This window comes from Sarcophilus harrisii, chromosome 1 (genome assembly GCF_902635505.1).
Source record: "Sarcophilus harrisii chromosome 1, mSarHar1.11, whole genome shotgun sequence".
Classification (NCBI taxonomy): domain Eukaryota; kingdom Metazoa; phylum Chordata; class Mammalia; order Dasyuromorphia; family Dasyuridae; genus Sarcophilus; species Sarcophilus harrisii.
In genome coordinates, this window is record NC_045426.1 from 447,470,740 (window position 1) to 447,492,665 (window position 21,926).

General features: G+C 34.2%; 1 protein-coding gene across 3 annotated transcripts in view; it reads right to left on the bottom strand.

Annotated features, from left to right (window-relative positions):
• Positions 1 to 767: 767 nt before the first annotated feature.
• The window catches only part of KCNB2 (potassium voltage-gated channel subfamily B member 2), a 455,357-nt gene continuing 434,198 nt past the window's right edge, over positions 768 to 21,926 (bottom strand). For 2 of the 3 annotated variants that reach the window (XM_003759705.3, XM_031946267.1), the window contains one exon: positions 8,157 to 10,319. In XM_003759705.3, the coding sequence (XP_003759753.1) occupies positions 8,157 to 10,319 (2,163 nt within the window). Of the gene's footprint in view, positions 10,320 to 21,926 lie in introns of all 3 variants that reach the window. The other variant, XM_031946266.1, reaches the window with a different exon arrangement.

The window sequence follows — 21,926 nt, forward strand, 5'->3', positions numbered from 1 at the left end:
TTGTATTAAAAAGGCAGCTAGGTCAAATATTTTGAATTATCAAATTCCCCAAATATAATGAAATACTTGCCCAAGGAAAGTTAATTTTTCTTTAAAGCAGCATGAGATAAATCTACAAATGTTTCTTGTAAATTTTCCAATTCCTCAAAACATGAGTTTCAATAACTACTGTATGCTATCTTAAGGAAACAATAGTTTAAAATATTTTGGATTATTTAGAGAGCTGAAAAAATTAGTTGACAAGATTATTAGCACACATGCATTGAATAAAATGCTTCTTCAGTCTAAAGCTGCTTCTACAATAAAGGATAAAAGGAGAGGTTTTTTTTTTAAAAAAATAAAACAATATTAATCTTGGCCCTACTGAAGAAAAAAAAAGGAGATTCGTATTTAATTCAAAAGGAAGAAAAAATCTGTTCCACATATAAAATATTTTTTTACTCTATGTTTAGGAAAAACACAGCATGGAATTAGTGGATATAGAGTTGGTTTTGGAATTGTAAAGACTCCTATGCAAAATCTGCTTCTGCCTGGGCAAGTCCAGTAACTTCTTAATGACACAGGTAACAGTCCATAAATTACAGATTAGTTGCTAATCTGCATTAGTAGACAGAGGTCCCACAAATAGGAGTTATACATACTGATGAAATCAGAGATCTGGATAAAAAGAAATAAGAAATCATATAGTTCATATCCAATATCTTTGGTTGAACCTCATTTCACACTTCATTAGCTTCTGTACTGTATCTTGAAGAACAGCTATGAAAGCATCTATTTTCCTTGGTTGAAATGTTACATTTATCAAATATACTAGAATTTTGTGATATCTTCAATTGGGCATTCTCTGACATCTCAGATACCACTCCTCAGTAATGATTTCTTTATTAACCCCTCTCCCTCCTATTTAAGAAACTATTTATCTTTGAAAATCAGGTGTATGGTGTAGAGACAGAAAATTTGCCTTATTTTTCCTGAGAACTATTGTTCTTTTGCTAGCAACAAAAATTGAGGAAATCTATCTTTACTCTTATCAGGTCACTTTTATGCTGTATTCACATAAGTCTCTTTATCATTTTTTCCTCTGTAATCTGCTGTAATCTTCAATTCTCTCACAACCTCCCCACTCGTCAATCTTGGGTTCTAAGTTGCTCTTCTGCATAAATCCATTATGCTCTAATTTGTAATGAGTGTTTCTTTATTGATAACTGTTCTATGACCAATAAGTGAGTGATCTTTGTTGAGGGGTTTAGAGAAATGAGAAGGAGGAGTGATGAAGAATGAATTTAGATAGGGATCTTCTAAAGCAGTCCAGGAAGAATTTGATAGAAAGGAAAAGGTCACCAAAATATTAGTGGTCCGGTTCTGTATGGAAACATTAATTGAGCTTCCCAAATGTCTTTCCTAATAGACTAGTACCAATTAGGTAGAGGATAATTTTTTTTTCCCATTGAAAATACATTAAATCAATTGGCATTTTAGGACTTCCATTCCCTATTTCACTACACACACACACACACACACACACACACACACACACACACACACACATAGTTTCAGGTTGAACATTAGCAGCTGGAAACATATGCAGTTAAATCTAAAGCTTAATATTAAAAAAAAAAGAATGTTTCAGTGACTTAATAGCATTTCATTACTACTAAAAAAACTTCTTTTATACATTTACTTCTGACTTGTTTATGGTTTAATATCATGATGCTTTAAATTTGCATACATTTTAAAATTTGGATATCATAATGCAAAGATAATGTTCTATAAATTTTTAAAAATAGGTTTAAAAATGAACAGGAAAACTGATGATTCCAGAGAATGTGCATAGCATAGGTCATTTTGTTACTAGTGAATCCTGTATAGTAGTATGTGGTGTCTAAAAAAATAAAGTCCATATTTGTTTTTAGTTGGCTATTAAAAGAAAAAAAAAATACACAGGCCCATAGCATGAAAGGCAGCATGACTTAGGGAATAGAAGTTCAACTTCAGAATAAAAAAGACCCAGGGTTTAATTCTTCCTTCTTACATATACTGTGGTGGGGACTGGGAACAAGTCATTTAACATTTCAGTGATTATATAATAAATTACAGATTAGTACACACTGAAGTTCCCCACACTGATGAAATCACATCTAGGTCTCCCCATTCCTTCTACATTACCCTGGATAAACAGCATTCAATGCTTTGGGAAATCTTGATTTTTAGGACCTATCTTATAAGATTAACTAAGGATGAATCTACCTGCAGTCACTGAATTGAACTGAAATTTTAGATTCAATTGGTAAATTAAATCATTAAAAAAAGAGGTCCATAATGAATACAAACTGGTGCTTTCAGTTGACTTCTAGACTCCTGTTGATTCTTAAGGTGTGAGTTTGTATAGCTCCAGACACCTGAAGACTTGGGTTCTGAATGAACTATAGGTAGCCTGTTGTCAGAGCTTCAATTCAATCTAATGGCAATATATAGAATTGTACCAAGAGAGATGCCACAGAAGACTGGCAGCAGTTTTACCAAAAACTTTGGAGAAAGATAACATTTACAATGCAGCTATAAAATGATTGATTCTAAAATGCCAGTCTTTAAAACTATTGCTTTGAGTTTATTGTTGGTAAGTGAGTGATGGAAGATATTGATTTTTCTTTTCAAATTTATCTTCTTGATTACCACTTACTTTCCTGACAAATTAATTTTTTCATTTTTGTCTCACAAAATACCCATTATGGGAGTGGGTAATTTCTTTCAAATCATATTGTTGAGCTATATTGACTATATTAAGAAGTCTATCTATACAAATTGTGTCTATACCAGAGTCAGTCCTTCTTGGAGCTGCTCCTCACTTCATCATTCAATATTTTTATTCTTTTTTTTATAATAAAAAAGCCTGAATAAGTAGAAATGACTTTATGCAACAGAATCTTTTGTTTCTAACAACATCCTTTCAAGGTTAAGGGGTTGTTTTAATAGACAAGTTCTCATTGAAACTAATGGGACAAGTCCCATTACTATCAATAGATTTTGGCCATTCATTAGAACTTAGTATTCCTATTCTAATGATACTGCAATGGAAGGTTGGACTTTATCTTTAGAAAAGGGAAAGTATTAGAACTTGAATAAAATAGGGGACTATTGAAGAGAAATATTGAAACACATGTAGTAAAAACTCAAGAAACCTACATATTTATAGAGACCTCAGCTCATCCCATTGAACTAGACAGTACCCAGTCACAGAATTTCTTTATGCATGAAAATATTTTTACTAGTGATTTCTTTAACAGAGGATTAATAGTTAGATTTACAATCACAATTCTGAAATTCTTGTTAATATATGCCTCTATTTACTTATATAAATATATTCACATGTATACTAAATATATATATATATATATATTTCCTTGCTTAAAACATCTTATTAACTTATATTTTCTGTGCCATATTTCCCTTTTGTTGAGTTTTTAACTCCTGGCCACCCGGTGTTGCCCTATTATTAAAGAAGGGTTTTTTCTTTATTAAAAAAAAATATATACACATGTTTATAGGCTAAAAGTTTTTAAGACTAGTAAAGAAGTTATGCATAAATGGCAATAATAGAAAAATAAATATTTATTCAATTATGTCAGGCAAGTAGCATAAATTGAAATCAATCAACAAATGGTAATATTTCTTAAGTTGGAATTCAACAATTTAGGAAGTGCTCTAAGATTTTGGGGTTTAGAACTCTTCCCCCTTTTTATTGGTAATGTGCCTTCTTTTCAAATTTCCATTTTCATTCAAGTTTCATAGGACTTGTTTCAGGAGAAAAGAAGGTAGAAATTAAGGAAGGAGGAAAGGCAATTGGGAAGAAAGGAAAGAAGAAAAGAAGGAAATGGACGGGTAAGCAGGCAGAAAGGAATGAAGGTTGGTTTTAGAATTTTAACCAAAATTTAAATCTATATGAATTTAAAGATTGAATACCAAAAAACAAAAACAAAAAACAAAAAAAAACCTACTTCCAAAATAAAAAAACAGCAATATTTTGCTGTTAACATGTGGCTATTAAGTAAAATAATCATTAAAAATCCTTGGCTTTTAATATTATAAGCAAAATTGTTAATTAAAAATATAAATCTTCATAGAGATTTTCTTAATTCCTGTACTAATTTGGCAACTTCTCTAGATAAATAGAAATGAAAGCAATTATTTTAAAATTAATTTAGAGGAAAAGCAATCTAATCCCTTATTGGGTTAAATAGTTATTTATATGTTCTTTAAAATAAATTTTATGAAATCACAGTTTGGATTTCATAAAGACAACATGGTGAAATTCATAGCAACCAATCAATTTCACCATTTATTTCCTAGGAAAATAGTTATTTAAAAATCAGAATTTCATTTATTCATTACATTATTTTGATAGGCATTTATTGATTTTACATTCTTAGAATAAAACTATGTTAAACAATCCAAAATCCTCTTCAATCTACTCTTAAGGGAAGATATTTTCCTTACTATTTTGAACACAGCTTAAAAGTATTTGCAAGTACATTTTACTTTTTGTTTCAATGAAACAATTAGTTTAGTATGATCTTTTGTCTAATGTATTTCATGTCCAAAGTCTTAGAAGAAGAAACTGCTACATGATACAAAATTATATTTTTCCTAAATGCAACAATAATATAATGATTTAATTTCAAAATTTCATGTTATCATAAATATCAATGTAATTCAATTGATAACAATTGAAATGACCACAATTCACTGTCCATAATAATTTTTAAAATAAATGAATGTAGTTAACTGGCCAAACACTACTTTTAATAAACTGGGGTAATTACAAAATAATCTCTTGAAACCTCCTTGTGAATTTTTGGTAGTTTGAGAGGATATACTTAAACTTTCAAATCATTATTGTTTTCTCTGATAATTTGCTCCTCTAAGTCTGTACACATGGAATAGCACCCATTCATGGGTGTTAATATCTTCATGGTCCAATGTAGTTTTTTTTCCTTACCATTTAAAGAAGACTTTTCTAGTCCTAACTTTTAGTGCTTATGGCAGGCACTCACTCCTCCTTGTGACACACTAGATATTCACTTTGATTTCTTCTTTGTTCATGAACTATCAATGTTCTGGTAAGCAGTTTAAATGAAGCTATTCTGAGCAAATTAGGCAATGACATGGCTGAACTAATAGCTTTATTTTTATTTTAAAATGAATTTATATGGCCAAGCAAATCTTGTGAAAATCCATATTAGTTGCTAGATTTAACAGAATGAGCAGATCATCCATGTCATAGACTATTTCTTTTGAGATCCACACATTCTTTGCTCAGTGACAAGTATCAACAGGAATTAAGTTGTAGCTAACAGTAAGGAATATTCCCTAGGATCAATAATCTCCAGGTAGCTTTCAGTATACTATCCAGACTATCTTGGAAGCCTTCAGACTCAAGAACATATTTCTTTGTGAGATTGTTTGTCTGAAGAATAAAATGTTTTTCTTTTCTACTAAAGATTTTGACAATAAAAAATTAGGGAAAATTGGAGGAAGAGCTCAGGGTAGCAGAATTTCTTAAAATTCTCAACCATAAAATAATTTTTAAAGAAAAGGGCTGAAGAGGTCACTTTTCTGAGAGGAAGCTTTCAAAATCATGGGTTGTAGAGTTAGGGTCTTTGGGCAGAACCTGGAGTAGGACTAACAGATACATCATTGTTGAATTGTTTTGGGCAGTAAGACAAATTCACCCCAGAAAACTGTCTGCACTCTTCGTTTCAACATGTATCATGTAGACAAATGACACAAAGTTATTTTACCTTTGTAATTTTTAAAGAGACCCATTATTACAGAACATTCAGAGAAAAAAAACCCCAACAACACCTCATTTCATGTAGACACATTGTAAAGTGGCGATTGGGTCTTGTTTATATTTAACCTATAGGCCAGTATTCTGGAAAATACCTTTAGGTTTGATTTTGGAAAACTGTCTATAGAAAATACAGACCAACACTTTAAGCATATAAAAACTGATTCTCATTTAGTCTTAGTCATTGAAAATATCAACTAAGAAACAATTTAAATAAATATATGTGATTAATGATCATAACATGTAAGAGCTGTGTTTCAGAATAATTAAATGTGAAAATTATTTTAAGTTGTAAGCACAGTGGGAAATAAATAGGCAAAATTATATTCAACAGTAGGGCTACCTGTATTTCAACTACGAACCCCTCCTTCAAATTGCATTCAAAATTGAGAGATAATGACCAGATTCTATTCATAAAGAAATCATATTTTGTAAAAGTTTTAAGTTAGATTCATCATTAAAAGAAAGTGACTTGGTAATAAAATTTATGATGTAGTTTCTTATAAAAAATATTTTGTGCTTGTATTTTGGTCCAGTGTATTCTGAACTGTGTATCTCTCACCAGACATTCACATATCTTTAATTAAAGTCAAGCAGATTTCAGAGATTTCTGAAAAACTACTGCAATATAGAAATTTAGAGCTAAAAGAAGGCACACAGGAAATCATTTAAACCACATTCTTACAGATGAGAAAACTGAAGCGAAGAGAGTTTTGGTGACTTCTCTGAAACAAGCTAATGGCATAGTATAAAAGAGAAATGAGATTTCTTATTTTTTAGGATAGGGCTATTTTTCAGCACCTCAAAATGTGTTCCATTGGCAATATAGTAGTCATCTTTAGTGACTATTTCCTCTTCACTCATCCAAAGATTAAATGAAGACTCTCTTTAAGGAAGAAGAAGTGTTCATGAGCCTATTGGAATGTCAGCAAAAGGAGAGAGAGACAGTCCATCTTGGACCTGAGGAAAATGTAGTAGCTTCTAAGATAATCATATTTTAACAAGATTGGATCAAAATGACCATTAAAAAAAACTATTGTTAAATAGAATTTTGGGCAGTATGTTATAAAGCACTGGACTGGGAGCCCAGAAATTGGCGGGTGTATTAGGTTGAGTACTGGTTCTACCATTCATAGACCATGAGTCTTTGGATTAACAGTTAACTTCAGTGGGTATCAGTTTTCTTATCTGTAACAAGGACTCACTCATAATACTTAGATCATTGTGTGGAAGTCATTGTGTGGAAAATGCTTCATTAATGGTAAAATGCTCTAAACTTCAATTATGTTCTGGTTTCTCATGGTATTATGGCAGGAGGCTCTGGAGTCAGAGGACCTGAGTTCTAATTTGATTTTTGATGCTTATTATCTTTTTGAATTTGTGCAAGTCATTGTACCCCCTGGACCTCCAATTCTTGATCTGTAAAACAAGGGGAGGGAGACTATGACTCCTGAGTTCTCTTCTAGCTCTAAACTATGGTGGGTATTTTCCATGATGACTAGGTATTGCCAAATTTTAATATAAAATTTCAAATGATTTATTTTCTGGTCATTAAATCTTGCCTATTCTCATGAGTTATAGTTTAAACCACAAATGCCACAATTAAACAAAGGCAAATAAAAAAAATGCACCCTATGACATAGCACAGAGAACTAAAAATACTGTCTTCCCTTAAATAAACTAATAGACTTAATGAGCCTTATTATAGAAAGCAAGGTACATGAAATACTTTAAATAGAGGTTGCAATCTTGCAACATAAGTCTGTACAGCTCCTCCTGGCATCAGGCTATGAAGGAAGTACTTGTGTCCCTGGAAATTTAATTCCGTATATTCTTGAGATTTTTGGCTCCCCCAGATCCATTATTTACAAATAGATGCATTTTGCAAGCTCGAAGCACCTTTTTTTTTTCACATTGTTATGAATGCATGCATTGACATTTCATCCTTTCATGTGCAAATTCTAAAATTCATTGGAATCTGAAAAATAATTAAAAGTTTAAAATTTGTCTAATTAAGTGAAAGGATCAAAAATGTCAGACGTTGCAGAATGCCAATTCCTGATAGAGCTCTCTTTATTTTATCCACTGATTTGAAGTCATTTGTGTTAGGTTGTTTGTTACAAAAAGCAGCCTCGACTCTTTATTTAAACAGTATTTAAACTAAACTGTTCATGCCATGCAAAAATAACATCTTATGCACTTGTTTTAGTGGGAGAGGGGAAAGACGGGGGAGGCTTCCCATTTTTAGTTCATAGGCTTTACTAATTGTAGTTTTTAAGAAACAAGTTTTTATTGCTTTTTTAACTAGTCACATGCTGGTTTCACGTGTGGGACAATAACCTGTTTCCCCAGGATTTGAGTGAATCTCTGGGGCAAACAAATGGTTTTCCATCTTGTACCCTTCTTGATTATTGTCCTTTTTTACTTCGCCCATAGCTTGATAAATGTCTTGCATACAGTTGTGACTTGTGTTTTGTGGGGAAGAAGAGAGAGCACTGGTCTCTTCTCTTAAAGGGTCTCTTCCATCACTATGCTTATCCCCACAGCAATTTGAGCTGGGGTCTGTCTGCCTGTCCTTAGAGGCTCCATGGAGCTCTAAGAAGTCTTCATCTTCTCCAGTGTCTATTTCAGTGAAGCTCCTCCTCTCTCTTGAAGAGAAAGGAAATAGTTTTTGTTTGGGAAACAGAGGGGATGTACCCTTTGCAGGTCCCTGACAGAGTCCTGAGACCTCAGTTCCTAGTAAGGGTCTCTCGCCCTGGGGAGAATTCTCCTCTAAGAGAATGGTGCTGATATGTTGGGGTGTGGGTAGAGTAAAGTCTGCCATGGTGGTGACAGGCAGGGGCCTGGCAGTGCTAGGTGGGGTCTGGGGGGCACTGCCTCTGCTCTCCTTGAAGTTCACTTTCAGGGACCTGGACTTTAGGGGATTGCTGCCTTTTAGAGAACTTTTTGGACTCTCTGTTGTGTTGTCAAACTGCAGAGGACCATGCAGAACAGACTGGGGTACTACTGAGTCTGGGCTCCCAGTGGTGTCAATTGGAGTATATTCAAATGTAGCATCTCTAGGGGCAGAACTTTTCTCCCTGGTGAGGGTTAAAAATGGGAGTCCCTTGGCTCTTTGGTGCTCTTCTGCCCCTGTGGGGTCAGGGGGGAATCTCATCTGTAAGTGAGTGCTGGCATAGGGTGGGAGGGGGGATCTTTCGGTTTCTGTGAAGTCAGTAGCACAGCTGGTGAAGCTGTCAATACTAGAGGTGCTCCTCATGTCCATGATGACCTCTGTCTGGGCCACAGCCAGCTGCTCCTGAGGGCAGGCCACTTCCTCCATCTCAATCTCCTCTTTGTACACTGGTGGTTTTTCAGCCTGCTCTTGGTAGTCAGAGGCGTTCAGGTGTGAGTGGGGCTGGGTTGTCTTAGTGATTTCATTATAAAGCATCTCCAGTTTGTGAGCGCTTAAGTGCTGAGGGCTTGAAGAACTATTGTTGAGTTGTTCGTGGGAATCTTTCTGACTCACTTCCTGATACTTATTCTCATAGGATTTGTTGGAGCTGGTTTCAGACAATGCTTTCCTGGCCCATTTCCATCGGCTTGGAGATAGGTGGTTATCATCCGTGGAATCCTTAGTGTTGGCAGAATCTCCTGCTTTTTCCACAGCCACATCAATAAGTTCCATACTCCGAGCAAAGGCATCTTTTAAGTTCATGGAAACAATACTTCCATTTCTTTTAGCTCGCTCCAGGGCTTCCCGCCTTTTAATTGCCTTTTCCTGACGTTTTTGTTCCTTGTAAAACTCAGAGAAATTGTTCACAATGATTGGAATGGGAAGAGCAATCACTAGCACCCCAGCTATACAGCAGAGGCCTCCCACGATTTTTCCCAATAAAGTTTTAGGATAGATGTCACCATACCCTACAGTAGTCATGGTGATGGTGGCCCACCAAAATGAGGCAGGGATACTGGTGAACTTGGTAGCGTCTTCATCCTTCTCTGCAAAAAACACAAGACTGGAAAATATCATTATCCCCATGGCTAAAAAGAGTATCAACAAGCCCAATTCGTTGTAACTCCGTCTCAGAGTAAATCCTAACGACTGGAGGCCTGTTGAATGTCTGGCAAGTTTCAGGATCCGGAGTATCCTCATAATACGGAAGATCTGCACCACCCGCCTCACGTTCTGGAATTGCAGCACACTCTTGTTGGACTCGGTGAGGAAAATGGTGACATAATATGGCAAAATGGCCAGTAAATCAATGACGTTTAATGGGCCTTTAAAGAACTTCCATTTATTTGGTGAGGACAGGAAGCGCAAAAGGTACTCCATTGTAAACCAGGCTATGCAGACAGCCTCAACATGTGCTAACTGTGGGTTGTCATTGGGCTGACCAAATTCGTCCATTTCTTGAAGTTCAGGTAGGGTGTTGAGAGACAGGGCAATGGTGGATAGTACGATGAATAGAATGGATACAATGGCCAAAATCTGGAGGGGAAAAATAAAACATTAGTTAGTAATCTATGGATCACTGAAAAGAGGACATACAGTGCTTGCAAACAGGACTTTGCAGTTTATAAAGCCCCTTTCTCACAATAATCCTGTGAGGTAGATAGTGTGAGAATGACAAACTACATTTTATAGATAAGGAAACTAAATATCAGAAAGTTTAAGTGGATAATTAATTAATAAAGGAGGAAGAGCTGTGATTCAAATTCAGGCTCCTGATTGCAAATCCAGTGCTCAGTGGCCAAGGAGTGCAGTGGATAGAGTACTGAATTTGGAATCCAAAAGACCAGAGTCCAAATCTGATTTCAGAAACTTTCTAGCTGTGTGACCCTGCCAAGTCACTTAATCTTTGTTTGCCTCAGTTTCCTCAACTGTAAAATGGGGATAAAAACAGTATCTACTTCATAAGGTTATTGTGAGGATCAAATGAGATAATAGGATTAAAGCATTTATCACAATGCATGGCATAGAATAAATTGCATATAAATGCATATTCTTTTCCCTTTCCTTTCCCCCTTTCACTATAACTATTTTAGTTATATAAAGTAGTTTAAATGTAAATATGTTTTAGAGAAAATCTTTTCCCTGAGGATATTGGGGTTAAGTGATCACACAGCTAGGATGGTTAAGTGTCTGAGGTCAAATTTGAACTCAGGTCCTCCTGAGTTCAGGGTTGATACTCCATCCATTGCAGCAGAGAAACTTTTTTTTTTTTTTCAAAAAAGTAGCCCCAAACATGACTTATTTGTAGTGACTGGAGCAGCTGGGAGGTGAGGAGGTAAAGTAGAAAGAATGCTTAATCTAGTTCCTGGAGTTCATATCCAGCTATGGACATTTGGAGGTCCTGTGCTAATCATGTAACATGTCTGTCTTATTTTTGTAAAATGGAAGCAATAATAATAGCTACTACTCTCAAGGTTGTTTTTTTAAGGATAAAAATGAGATAATATTTATAAAGCAACTTGTGATGTCAAAGCACTATATAAATTCTGGCTACTATAACTACAACTATTACTGCTACTACTACTGCTGCTGCTGCTAAATTCCCTTTGTTTTAAGTTGGTAACTTTGTGGTCTTGAATTGTATACTATAACAAATACAAAAGGTAACATATTATATTTATAAATTAATTTTGTGAATAAAGAGAAAAGTTTTTATTATTACCTATAATGCAAAAATTAATATAATAATTTGGGAAATTTTTATCCTATAATATAGTATTTTAATGGTTATATGTTACCTCTATTAAGCCTCAAAATGATATTCAGAGGTAGCGACTATAGGCATTGTAATATCTATTTTACAGATTGAGAAACTGAGGCTCAGGAAAGCTTAAGGACTTCCCCATAACCAAAAAATTAGTAATGTTAGTGGTGAGATTAAAATCCAGTTCCCCTCAGATTATAAATCTAGCACTCTTTGTTCAATATCATGCTGGGTCTTCAGTTATTTCACCAAGCCAATAATTCAGTTGTATTGGTTTAAATTTCAGGTCCCTAAAGAAAGGTTTTCAAGGGGAGCTTTTCCCTAGTCCAACTCAATTATCCTTAGAAATGTCAGGTTATCATCTTGAAAACCAATACCATTTCATGGGATATTAGGACTATGGAGACTATGTGAGGAGTTATAACTATTAATTCATTAATTTAGCAAGTATTTATTGAGCATCTATCATATGCAAAGTATTTTGCTAGGTAATGATAAGAAGACAAAAAAATTCTTTGACCTTTAAGAGCATACTTTCTACATTATTTGTGCTCATTTCTAATATATTACCTTCCTTACCATCAGCAATGTTTATAAGATGCAAAGCAATTAAAAGACAAAGAATTTTTTCCCTCTAAGAAATTATTTTTTAAATTCCAGCACTAAGGTAGAATAGTTTTTACATAGCACTACATAATATTTAGAAGAAAAGAGACCATTAAAAGCATAATTAAGGGGCAGCTAGGTGGCGCAGTGGTTAGAGAACCAGCCTTGAAGTCAGGAGGATCTAAGTTCAAATCTGATCTCAGAATTAACACTTCCTAGCTGTGTGACCCTGGGCAAGTCACTTAACCCCCAATGGCCTCAGGGAAAAAAAAAAGCATAATTAAGTGTGTGTGTGTGATGAGGCAATCTCTTTGGATCATATGCATTGGTAACATGAACCATTCCTCTCTCAATATAGGAACCAATAATATGTCTCTGTACTTTTATAACATTTTGCAGGAGTCAGAAGCTCTTGTCCCATCCTCATACTGTCAAAGTGTATGTTCTAATGGCCTTACCTTTGTTACACATAATTTATATCATTGAGCCAAACTGTTCCTAGTTTTAGGCTTGTGAAATACACAAACTATTTTCCTTGAGTAAAGAAAGATTTTATCGTTGTGAACTGATCCAACCATTCTGGAGAGTAACTTGGAACTGTTCCCAAAAGATCTAGAAAACTATGCATACAGATTCTATTGGGTCTGTATTCCAAAGAGATCATAAAAAAGGAAGAGGATCCACATGTGCAAAAATGTTTGTAGCAGTCCTTTTTGTATTGGCAAGGAACTGGAAACTGAGTGGATGCCCATCAGTTGGGGAATTTCAGAATAAGTTATGATAAATGTATACTATGGAATATTATTGTTTTATAAGAAGCAATCAGCAGGATTATTTGAGAAAGACCTGGAAAAACCTACATGAATTGATGCTAAGTGAAGTGAATACTAAGTTAAGTGAGTAGAACCAAGAGAACATTGTACACAGCAACAACAAAATTATATAATCATCTAATTGATGCATGTGACTCTTTTCAACAAGGAGGTGATTCAGGTCCATTCCAATAGACTTGTGATAGAAAGAGTCATATGAATCCAGAAAGAGGATTCTGGGAATTGAATGTGGATCACAACATTGAATTTTCACCTTTTTTTTGGTTGTTATTTGCTTACTTTTTTCTGTCTCATTTTTTTTCTTTTTGATCTAATTTTGTTGTGTTGTATGATAAATGTTGAAATATGTATAGAAGAATTGCACATGTTTAACATATATTGGATTGTTTGCTGTCTAGGGGAGGGAGGTGGGGAGGAAAAGAGGAAGAAAAACTTGGAACACAAGGTTTTGCAAGGATAAATGTTGAAAACTATAATTGCATGTATTTGAAAAATTAAAAAAAAAACTATTGTTGCCAAAAATTTTAAAACTACAATTAAAAAAAGAAAGATCTCATGAAGGAAATTTTTGGAGGAGTACAACTTGAAATACCTTGGTGACAAAGATGCACATCCAGTATAGGAAGTGACATGTGACAAGTTCAAGAAGAGGAGGAAAAAGGATAAAGTAGATCCAAAAAACTTTTAACAACAATGGCATGTACAGCTTTGGAAGAGGCATTTGATTCTGGTCAATGTCCCTCAAGAAATATCTATTAATTAATTCACAGAAAGGGTGGATAGTGGGTCAGGGATAGAATGAATTACACTTCATAGGGTAATATCTACATAAGGACAGACTAAAGAGATTAAGGAAGGTGTGAAAGAATGGGCTGAGAAGGTCTGTATTTTATAGCTATAAAATAATGAAAGACCATGATCTAATTCCTTCTCAACAAATTATAGATTCCTAGATTTAAAAAGAATCTTCGCTGTATTTGAAAAAAGCTTGGATTCAGATTTTGGCTTAGCTATTTATTCTCTGTATGAATTGACTTCTTTGGTATCTAAAAGCTGAGAGGACTGGAAGATGTCTAAGATTCCCTTCAGTTATAAATCCCACAATCTTTTGAAATAGTTTTAGGATAAAAAAATTAGCATTTCTTTTTTTCCACTCAGTAGTATTTTATTTTCCCTGAATAATATGGAAAGATTGTCTTCAATATTCATTTTTGTAAGATAGCATTTCTTTATTTAGCAGAAAGTATTTAGAACCCCACATACCTTCTCTGAACAGACTCTCTTGTCCTTCTATATCTCCTACTCTCTTATTTTTCTTGGAACTAATTCTCTGTGTTTATTTTAATCTCTGTTTCTTTGATGCTCTCATTTTCTCCAATTCCATCAAATCTATTCTGGCCTCACTTTTCTCACTAATTTGTGCTCATTCAGTGGTGTGCCATTTATTTTCATGACTTCCCCTTCTTTAGCTTTGAATCCTTTATCCACTTGTACTATGAGTCCTGGGTTTCCCCTATTAATCACATTCTCTGCTCCCACTCCCAAGCTATAGAAAAATGTCTAAGTAAAATCCCAAACTGACCTGATTGGGTCCCATACATATTTATTCTTTATAAGATCCACTTGGGCTTCTCTATTTTACAACAATCCTTTTGTTAAATTTTTGAAATTTCATTTTATTTATTCTGAACTTAAACTACAAAAAAGACACAAACACAGAATATGAACTATGTATTCTATTTTATATTTTCTATTGGGAATTTCCATTTCATACCACTTGCTTTTTAAGAAAGTATATAATAAATTCTACACATTGCTTTCAAAAACTATCCTTCTCTGTGCTTTCTTATGAATTTATTTCTGTTCTCTTCTTTTTTTTTTTTTTTAAAGTTTCAATGATACTCTTTTTTGGTATCATTTTTGCTAACTCTTCTTTCCCTTCTCATCAACTCCTTAGTTAACTGAGAGAAAGGAGAAAAACCCATGTAAGAAATAAGCATGGTCAAGGAAAATGAATCCATATAGAGGCCACGTCCAAAAAATTATGTCTCTATACCTAGTTTCCATTACTTCTCTGTCAGGAGATGGGTAATATGCTCAATTAAAGGTATTCTAGAGACATGGATAGCCATTTCCTTGATCAGAGGTAAGATCAAAAGTCGTTGTGGTTGTTTTTTTAATAAATGTTATCTTTGTATAAAATATTCTCTTAGCTTTTCTCATTTAATTTGTGTCAATTCATATTATCCAAGATTCTCCAAAAAAGTCTCTTTCATAATTTCTTAGAGCACAATAATATTTGGTTACATCGATGCATCAAAATTCATTTGGTTTATTCCTCAATTATCTGAGGCAATCTGAGCTTCTCTTTTAGATTTTAGTTCTCTTGTATTTTCTTTTCCTTTTTCATTCCTCTTTTTAGGTTCAGGAAGTTTCTTTTGCTTTTGACTGTTTTCTTCCATGTATTATCCTTCCTTTTAACTCTCTCATTTAACTCACATTTTATATGCGTGATTTGTGTGTGTGTGTGTGTGTGTGTGTGTGTACTTTGTCCATTTTAGACAATGAATTAGAGTTAATTTGATGGTCACTTTCTTCATGCTTGTACATTCTTCTTTTCACATACCAAAATATGAGAAATAGAAAGTTCCTCAATTCCTGACTTTTTCTTTCTTTATATGCTAGTATATTACTTCTCAATACTCTTTTCTTTTTTCTCTTCAGGCCTAAGAACAGAATGAATTCCTCCCCAAATCTTCTGCCTAAAAATATTTATTTTTAACATTTTCTTCTTTTAAAAATTTGAACTCCAAATCCTCTATTTCTCTCTTACTTCTCTACCTCCTGATATAGCAAGCAAAACAATATAAATCACATATGAGATAATACAAAACCCATTTTCATATCAGCCATAAAGCAAGCAAACGAATAAGAAAACCACAAGTTAATTTGTGCTCTAAGTTTTCCCTCTCTCTTTCTCTGGAGGTGAACAGTATCACTGCACTGGCCAAAATAGTCTTTCACAATTAATTATCATTGCAACATTGCTTTTATTGCACACAATGATTTCCCATCTCTTCTCACCTTATTCTACGTCAATTCATATAGATCTTTTTCTGAAACTATTCCTTCATTTTTTGAATATTTTATTTTCTCCAATTACATATAAAATAATTTTAAAGTCAAATCTAAAAATTTTGAGTTCCATATTTTTTCCCTCCTGTCCATCTCTCACTACTCCCTGAGATGATAAGCAATTTGATATAGGTTATACATATGTGATCATGAACAAAATATTTCCATATGTTGTGAAAGAAAATAGACAGAATATACTTGCTCTTCAAAGTTACTATTCTTTTTCCAATTCTTTCTTCCAGAGCAGTTACTGCATTTTTAAACCTTGCTTAATTTCTTGTAAGTATTCATGTAGTACTTGTAGAAAATCAGTTTTTTTCTTTGAGTCTGTAGTTCTTATTGAGTTAAGGTTGCAAAAATGGAATACTTTTTGGTGATTAGTTCATTAATATCTATAATTTTAGTTTATGAATTAAGGCTTTATGATAAATATTAAAACATGTATAGAAGAATGGTACATATTGAACATACATTAGATTACTTGCTATTTAGGGGAGGAGTTGGAGGGAAGGGAGGCATAACAATTTGGAACACAAGGCTTTAGAGAGGATGAATGTTGAAAACTATCTTTGCATATATTTTGAAAATAAAAAGCTGTTATTTTTTTTTAAATGAATTAAGGCTTTGTGCCAGTGCCAGGGTTCACCACCTGCTATGTTTTTTGATTGAAGTGTTTGGCCCAGCTCTCATTTTGGGTCTAGTGGATTTTTACTCTGATTTGTACCTCCTGGATTTGGGTTATACTGATCTTTGAAGAACTGGGTCTTCAGGAGCTTCTTTGGCATTGCAAATTAGAACATTATGAATCTCAGAGGCCCTGAGCCTGATATGTTCTGATCTAACTATCATCATGTTGAACAAATAAAGAACTTATTAAGGACTTAATATTTAATACTGTCCTAAACTCCAGGGATATAAATAAAGTCCTGACTCTTCAGGAGCTTACATTCTGCCAGGGGAGACAAAACATGGCAAATCTTGGCTATAGATCAGAGGGAAAAGGCCCATGGTCTGTAAAGCAGATGTTAATATCTTTTTTTATGATGTCACTTCCACTGACAAAATCATTTCAGTTTCTAATGCTGAATGCATTTGAAGGCGCCAAGGACTTTGGTGACAAGAACTTTATTTTCTGGGTCTTCAAGACTCTGTAACACCTGTAGGAAGGTTGTATCTCCATGGGACTTGAATCCCAGAATGATGACTATGCATCGGGCTGAAAGCATTGATAATCTCATGGCTCTAGGCTGTATCCATTAAGGTGTGAGGGGAGGTGATGTTCAAAGAGTGATGATTTCAGTTGCCTGGTGCCTGGTGCCTCTCTCAGAGTGCTTTGTTGCTTCAACTAGACTGGCTTGCCTGGTATGTGAATGGCAGATGGTTGGTAGTTGATGGGAAGGGCTGGTTCCTTTTTCACAGATGTCATTTTCCTTCATAATGGCTATGAAAGCTAGAATGGAATCAAAATTAGTGTTCAGGAAGACAGAGTTGCTACTACTCCCATAGCTCCTGGGCTTATCTGACAGTTGGTGATAGCAACTCAGCAGTTGTTATTTGTGGTAATGGGAAAGGTGGCCAGTTCTCCATAATGGTCTCTTTTCTCAACACTCAGTATGGAAACTGGGCTGCAAGCAAGTCTATGGTTTGGCTGATTTGTTATTTTCAAGGATCCTTCCTGGGTTAAGTGTACTGGACTGCTTCTATCAAAGATGGTCATCAAACAACAGTTTGACCTGCCTGTAATAATAATCTATCATATTTATATATCACTATTTATTTAGCCATTTTTCATTAGATAGCTATTCATTTAAAATTCTTTGTCATGACAAAAGGTTCTGGTATAAAATATTTTCCATATGCCTATTAGTGGTATTACTGGATCAACAAGTATACACAGTTTTGTGATCTTTTTTTTTTTTTTATCATAGTTACAAATTTCTTTCTCTAATTGTTGTATTAATTCAGAGCTCCACCCACAAAGCATTAATGTGCTGGTTGTTCAACAATTATCATTTTTCTTTTTTGGTCAACTTTGCCATTTGATGGGATTTGGTGGAAGCTTTAAGTTTTAACATGAATTTCTCTTATTTTTCATGATTTTGCTGGTTTCTTTTCCTTGCAGGTTACTGTTGATACTTTGCCTTTATTCCTGTGAAAACTGACTGGGGAATGGCTCAATCAATATTTTTCAGTCCTCTTTCTTCTTGGCCTCTAAAATCTGAAGCAGATAACCACCTTTTCCTTAATGACATATAGCTTTTTAGAGACCAGTTTAATCTCACTCTTTTCTGTCTTTTTTTTTTTTTTTTTTTGCAGAGTTTCCCTTCTCCCTTCTCTTAAGTGACCTCTTAAGGCTTTATCTTTAGTTTTTTACTTTTATAGTTCCAGTTATTATCTTTTTTATTTTTTTCTTCTTTACTTCAATTGGATTACTCCTAAATGTTTGTCTTCAACCTTGACTTCTGCATTGAGAATCCTACCTTCCCAGTTATCTTTACACAAATATCCTGAAGATACTTAAACTCCAAAGGATCATATCATCATTTTCTCCTCTCTCCTAAATCTGCCTTCTTTTATGTTACCTAATGGAAAATTTCAATTGACTACTGGGAAAAAAGTGCCAACTTATTATATTTCCTTTCATACATTTAACATTTTATCCATTCTCTCAGTCCTCTCTTACCTTTAGCTAAGCCTTTGAACACATAGCATCTTCTCCATCCCATACATATCTGCAAGGACTCTCCATAACTCTTACCTGTTGAATTCAGTCTTTCCTTCAAGGTCCAACTTATGCTGTTCCCTTAACTAAAAGTGATAGGTTACTCTTCCCCCCATATTCCTCTCTTGTATTCCAGCCATTTATGAACTTCTCTTTTTAAAAATATTTTATATAATAATTAGTACAATTTTTAATTTCTCCAGTGGTATGCCCCCTATTTCAATAGAACCCTTCCTTGCAAAAAAAAGGATATTTCACAAAAGCAGTCAACACACTGACCATGTCTGATGACTATGAACTTCTCTTATCTCCCCTCATACATTGTTAGCTCCTTAAGAGTAGATACTAGTTGTTGTTGTTGTTGTTGTTGTTGTTTTGCATCACCAACCTTAGTGTTGTGTAGCTAACACTATGGACTGCTTAGCAAATGTTTGTTGAATCAAGCTGGATTGGATTACTCTAAGAACAAGATGAAAAACTTCTCCTCAATGAACTTGATTTCCTTTGACCTTGGTAAATACCTTGTGAGGAGTTATTAACTTGGTTATAACTACTGCTGCCTAGAGAATAATTTATGTGCCAGATGGCTATCCCACTTAAAGCAGAGTTGCTGAGCTGTGTGTAGTGGTTAATCAACTAGGAGGAAATTCAAAGGGCAATGATAATAAGTTATAACTTCCCCTAAAGCCTCCAGCTCAAATGAACAATGGGACATAACAAAAACAATTTACTTTTAACACACCTCAGAACTTTTCATTTTTTTTCCCTTTTCTTTTCTTTTATTCTCTTTCTTTGCCTCTCTTTCTCTCATGTGAGGTATTTCTTTCCCTTTCTTTTCTTTAGCATTTTTTGGGAGCAGGAATGGTACTTAAAGGTCATCTATTTCCTCATTTTACAGATGAGGACAGGTTGAATGACTTATAGAGTTTATAGAATATCAGAGCTAGAAGGGACATTATTAGATAGAGTTTAATTTAATGTTTTAATTTTATGTCTGTAGAAGCTGAGGTTAAGAGAGCTGCAATAATTTGTCTAAGGGCATACAGCAGGAAAGTGTTGGAGTCTGGACTTGAACATTTATCCAAGGTCTGCAGCTACTTCTGTCTCTTCCTATTTTCATTTTTTAGGTCTCCCTTCATATGTCCTTTTACCTTTTTCCCTCTTCTTTTCTACTACTATTGCTCTCTCTTTAAGCAGGCCATAACATGAAATATGATTGTGTAGTCAGCCACATACATGTATACTCACTGGATTAAGATCTAAGAGCCCATTTTTAGCTTTAGAAATTAATGAGTTCTAGGAGAAAACATTCTAGATTTAAAGTCAGAGAACCTAGGGTTTAGCCTTGGTTTCTTCTACTTACTTTCTGTAGTATCTTAAGCAAGTCTTTCTGAGCCTTGAATTCCTCATCTGTAATTAAGGTTTTTTTCCCCCCTACTTTAGTATGAATTGATTTTTTTTCCTCTGTGGGATTTTTGTTGTTCCATTGTATCTAACTCATTGAGACCCTCATTATTTTATTATTATTATTATTTGGTAAAGGTGCTGGAATGTTTTGCCATTTCTTTATCCAGCTCGCTTTATAGATGAGGCACTGAATTAAACAGAATTAAGTGACTTCCCAAGGGTCAAACAGCCAGTTAAGTATTTGAGGCTAGTTTTGAACACATGAAGATGAGTCTTTCTTATACTAATCCCAATGCTCTATCCACTGTACCTCCCAACTGAAGATTAGAGGACTTTAATAGGGAAAGTTGTACCTCCACTCCCCTAAGTGACTTTACAATCCAAATATAGAAATACCTCTAAGAAGAATACACATAAATTCATGACATGTGCTTATCCAATTTGTTAATGGAAAATCAGACATCAACAACCTGAATGAAAGGCAACAATTGCAAATGCACAAAATATGATTTAGTGAGATTTATAATCAATCAACAAGGCTTTGTTAAATGTCTATGTGCCTGGCATTATATCAAATGCTAGGAATAAAAAATCAGAATTCAAACAGGTCTTCTCCTCAAGGAGCTTCCATTATATTAAAGGGAAGCCAAATGTAAGCATATCAGTATACACAAAATTGAAATTTTAAGTGAATTGATATTTTTTTTTAACACTGCAGGTGAGGTAGATGTTGGAATTGGGGGAAATTTATGGATTTAATTCACTTATATTAATCCTGTATGCAATAAGTAAGGAATGGTTAGATCTGGTCATGGAATATTTTGCAATATTTTTCAGTTTCTATAGTTTGGTTATTTGTGACTACCAATAGTGTAGTGAGAAGAATGTTAGATTTACAGTTTTTGGACTTGGGTTCCATTCCTCATTCTTCCATTTATTACTTACGTAACCTTGGATACATTAATTAGTTTACCTGAACTTTAGTTTCATGATCAGTAAAATGATCAGGTTTGATTAAATAACTCCTAGTTTCCCTTCCAACTCTAAATCTATGATATATGGATAAGTTTAATATTTGATTCCAGAGTATAACCATCATGGCAAATAAACAGAAGCATATAATTGCTAAAATCACTGAGGAAGGGAGGAATAGAAGAAGGAGGAGTCACTATATAATTTCATCAGTGTGAGGTATTTCAAGTGTGGAAACTCTCCTAATGAAAAGCTGTAATTGATAGTCCTATAGAATTGTTTGGGGGTATTGAAAAGTTATGTAACTTGCAGGCCAAACACAAGGCAACTAAGTGGCTCAGTGCATGGAGCACTATGCCTATCATCAAGAATGCCCACCTTCCTGAGTTCAAATTTGATTTAAAATACTAGTTGTATGGTCTTGGACAAGTCACTTAACCTATTTTGTTTCAGTTTCTCCATCTGTTAAAATTTTTATAGTATTTACCTTCTAGGGTTGTTGTGAAAATCAAATATGACAATATTTGTAAAGCATTTAACACAGTGCCTGGTACACAGTGAATGCTTTATAAATATTAGCTATTTTATGTAGAAAATATATGTTAGAAACGGGTCCTGAATCAAGCTCTTTTTACCTCTAAGACTAGCTATCTACCCACTACACCACATTGCCTCTCAGGAAAACTATTAATTACTGAAGAAGA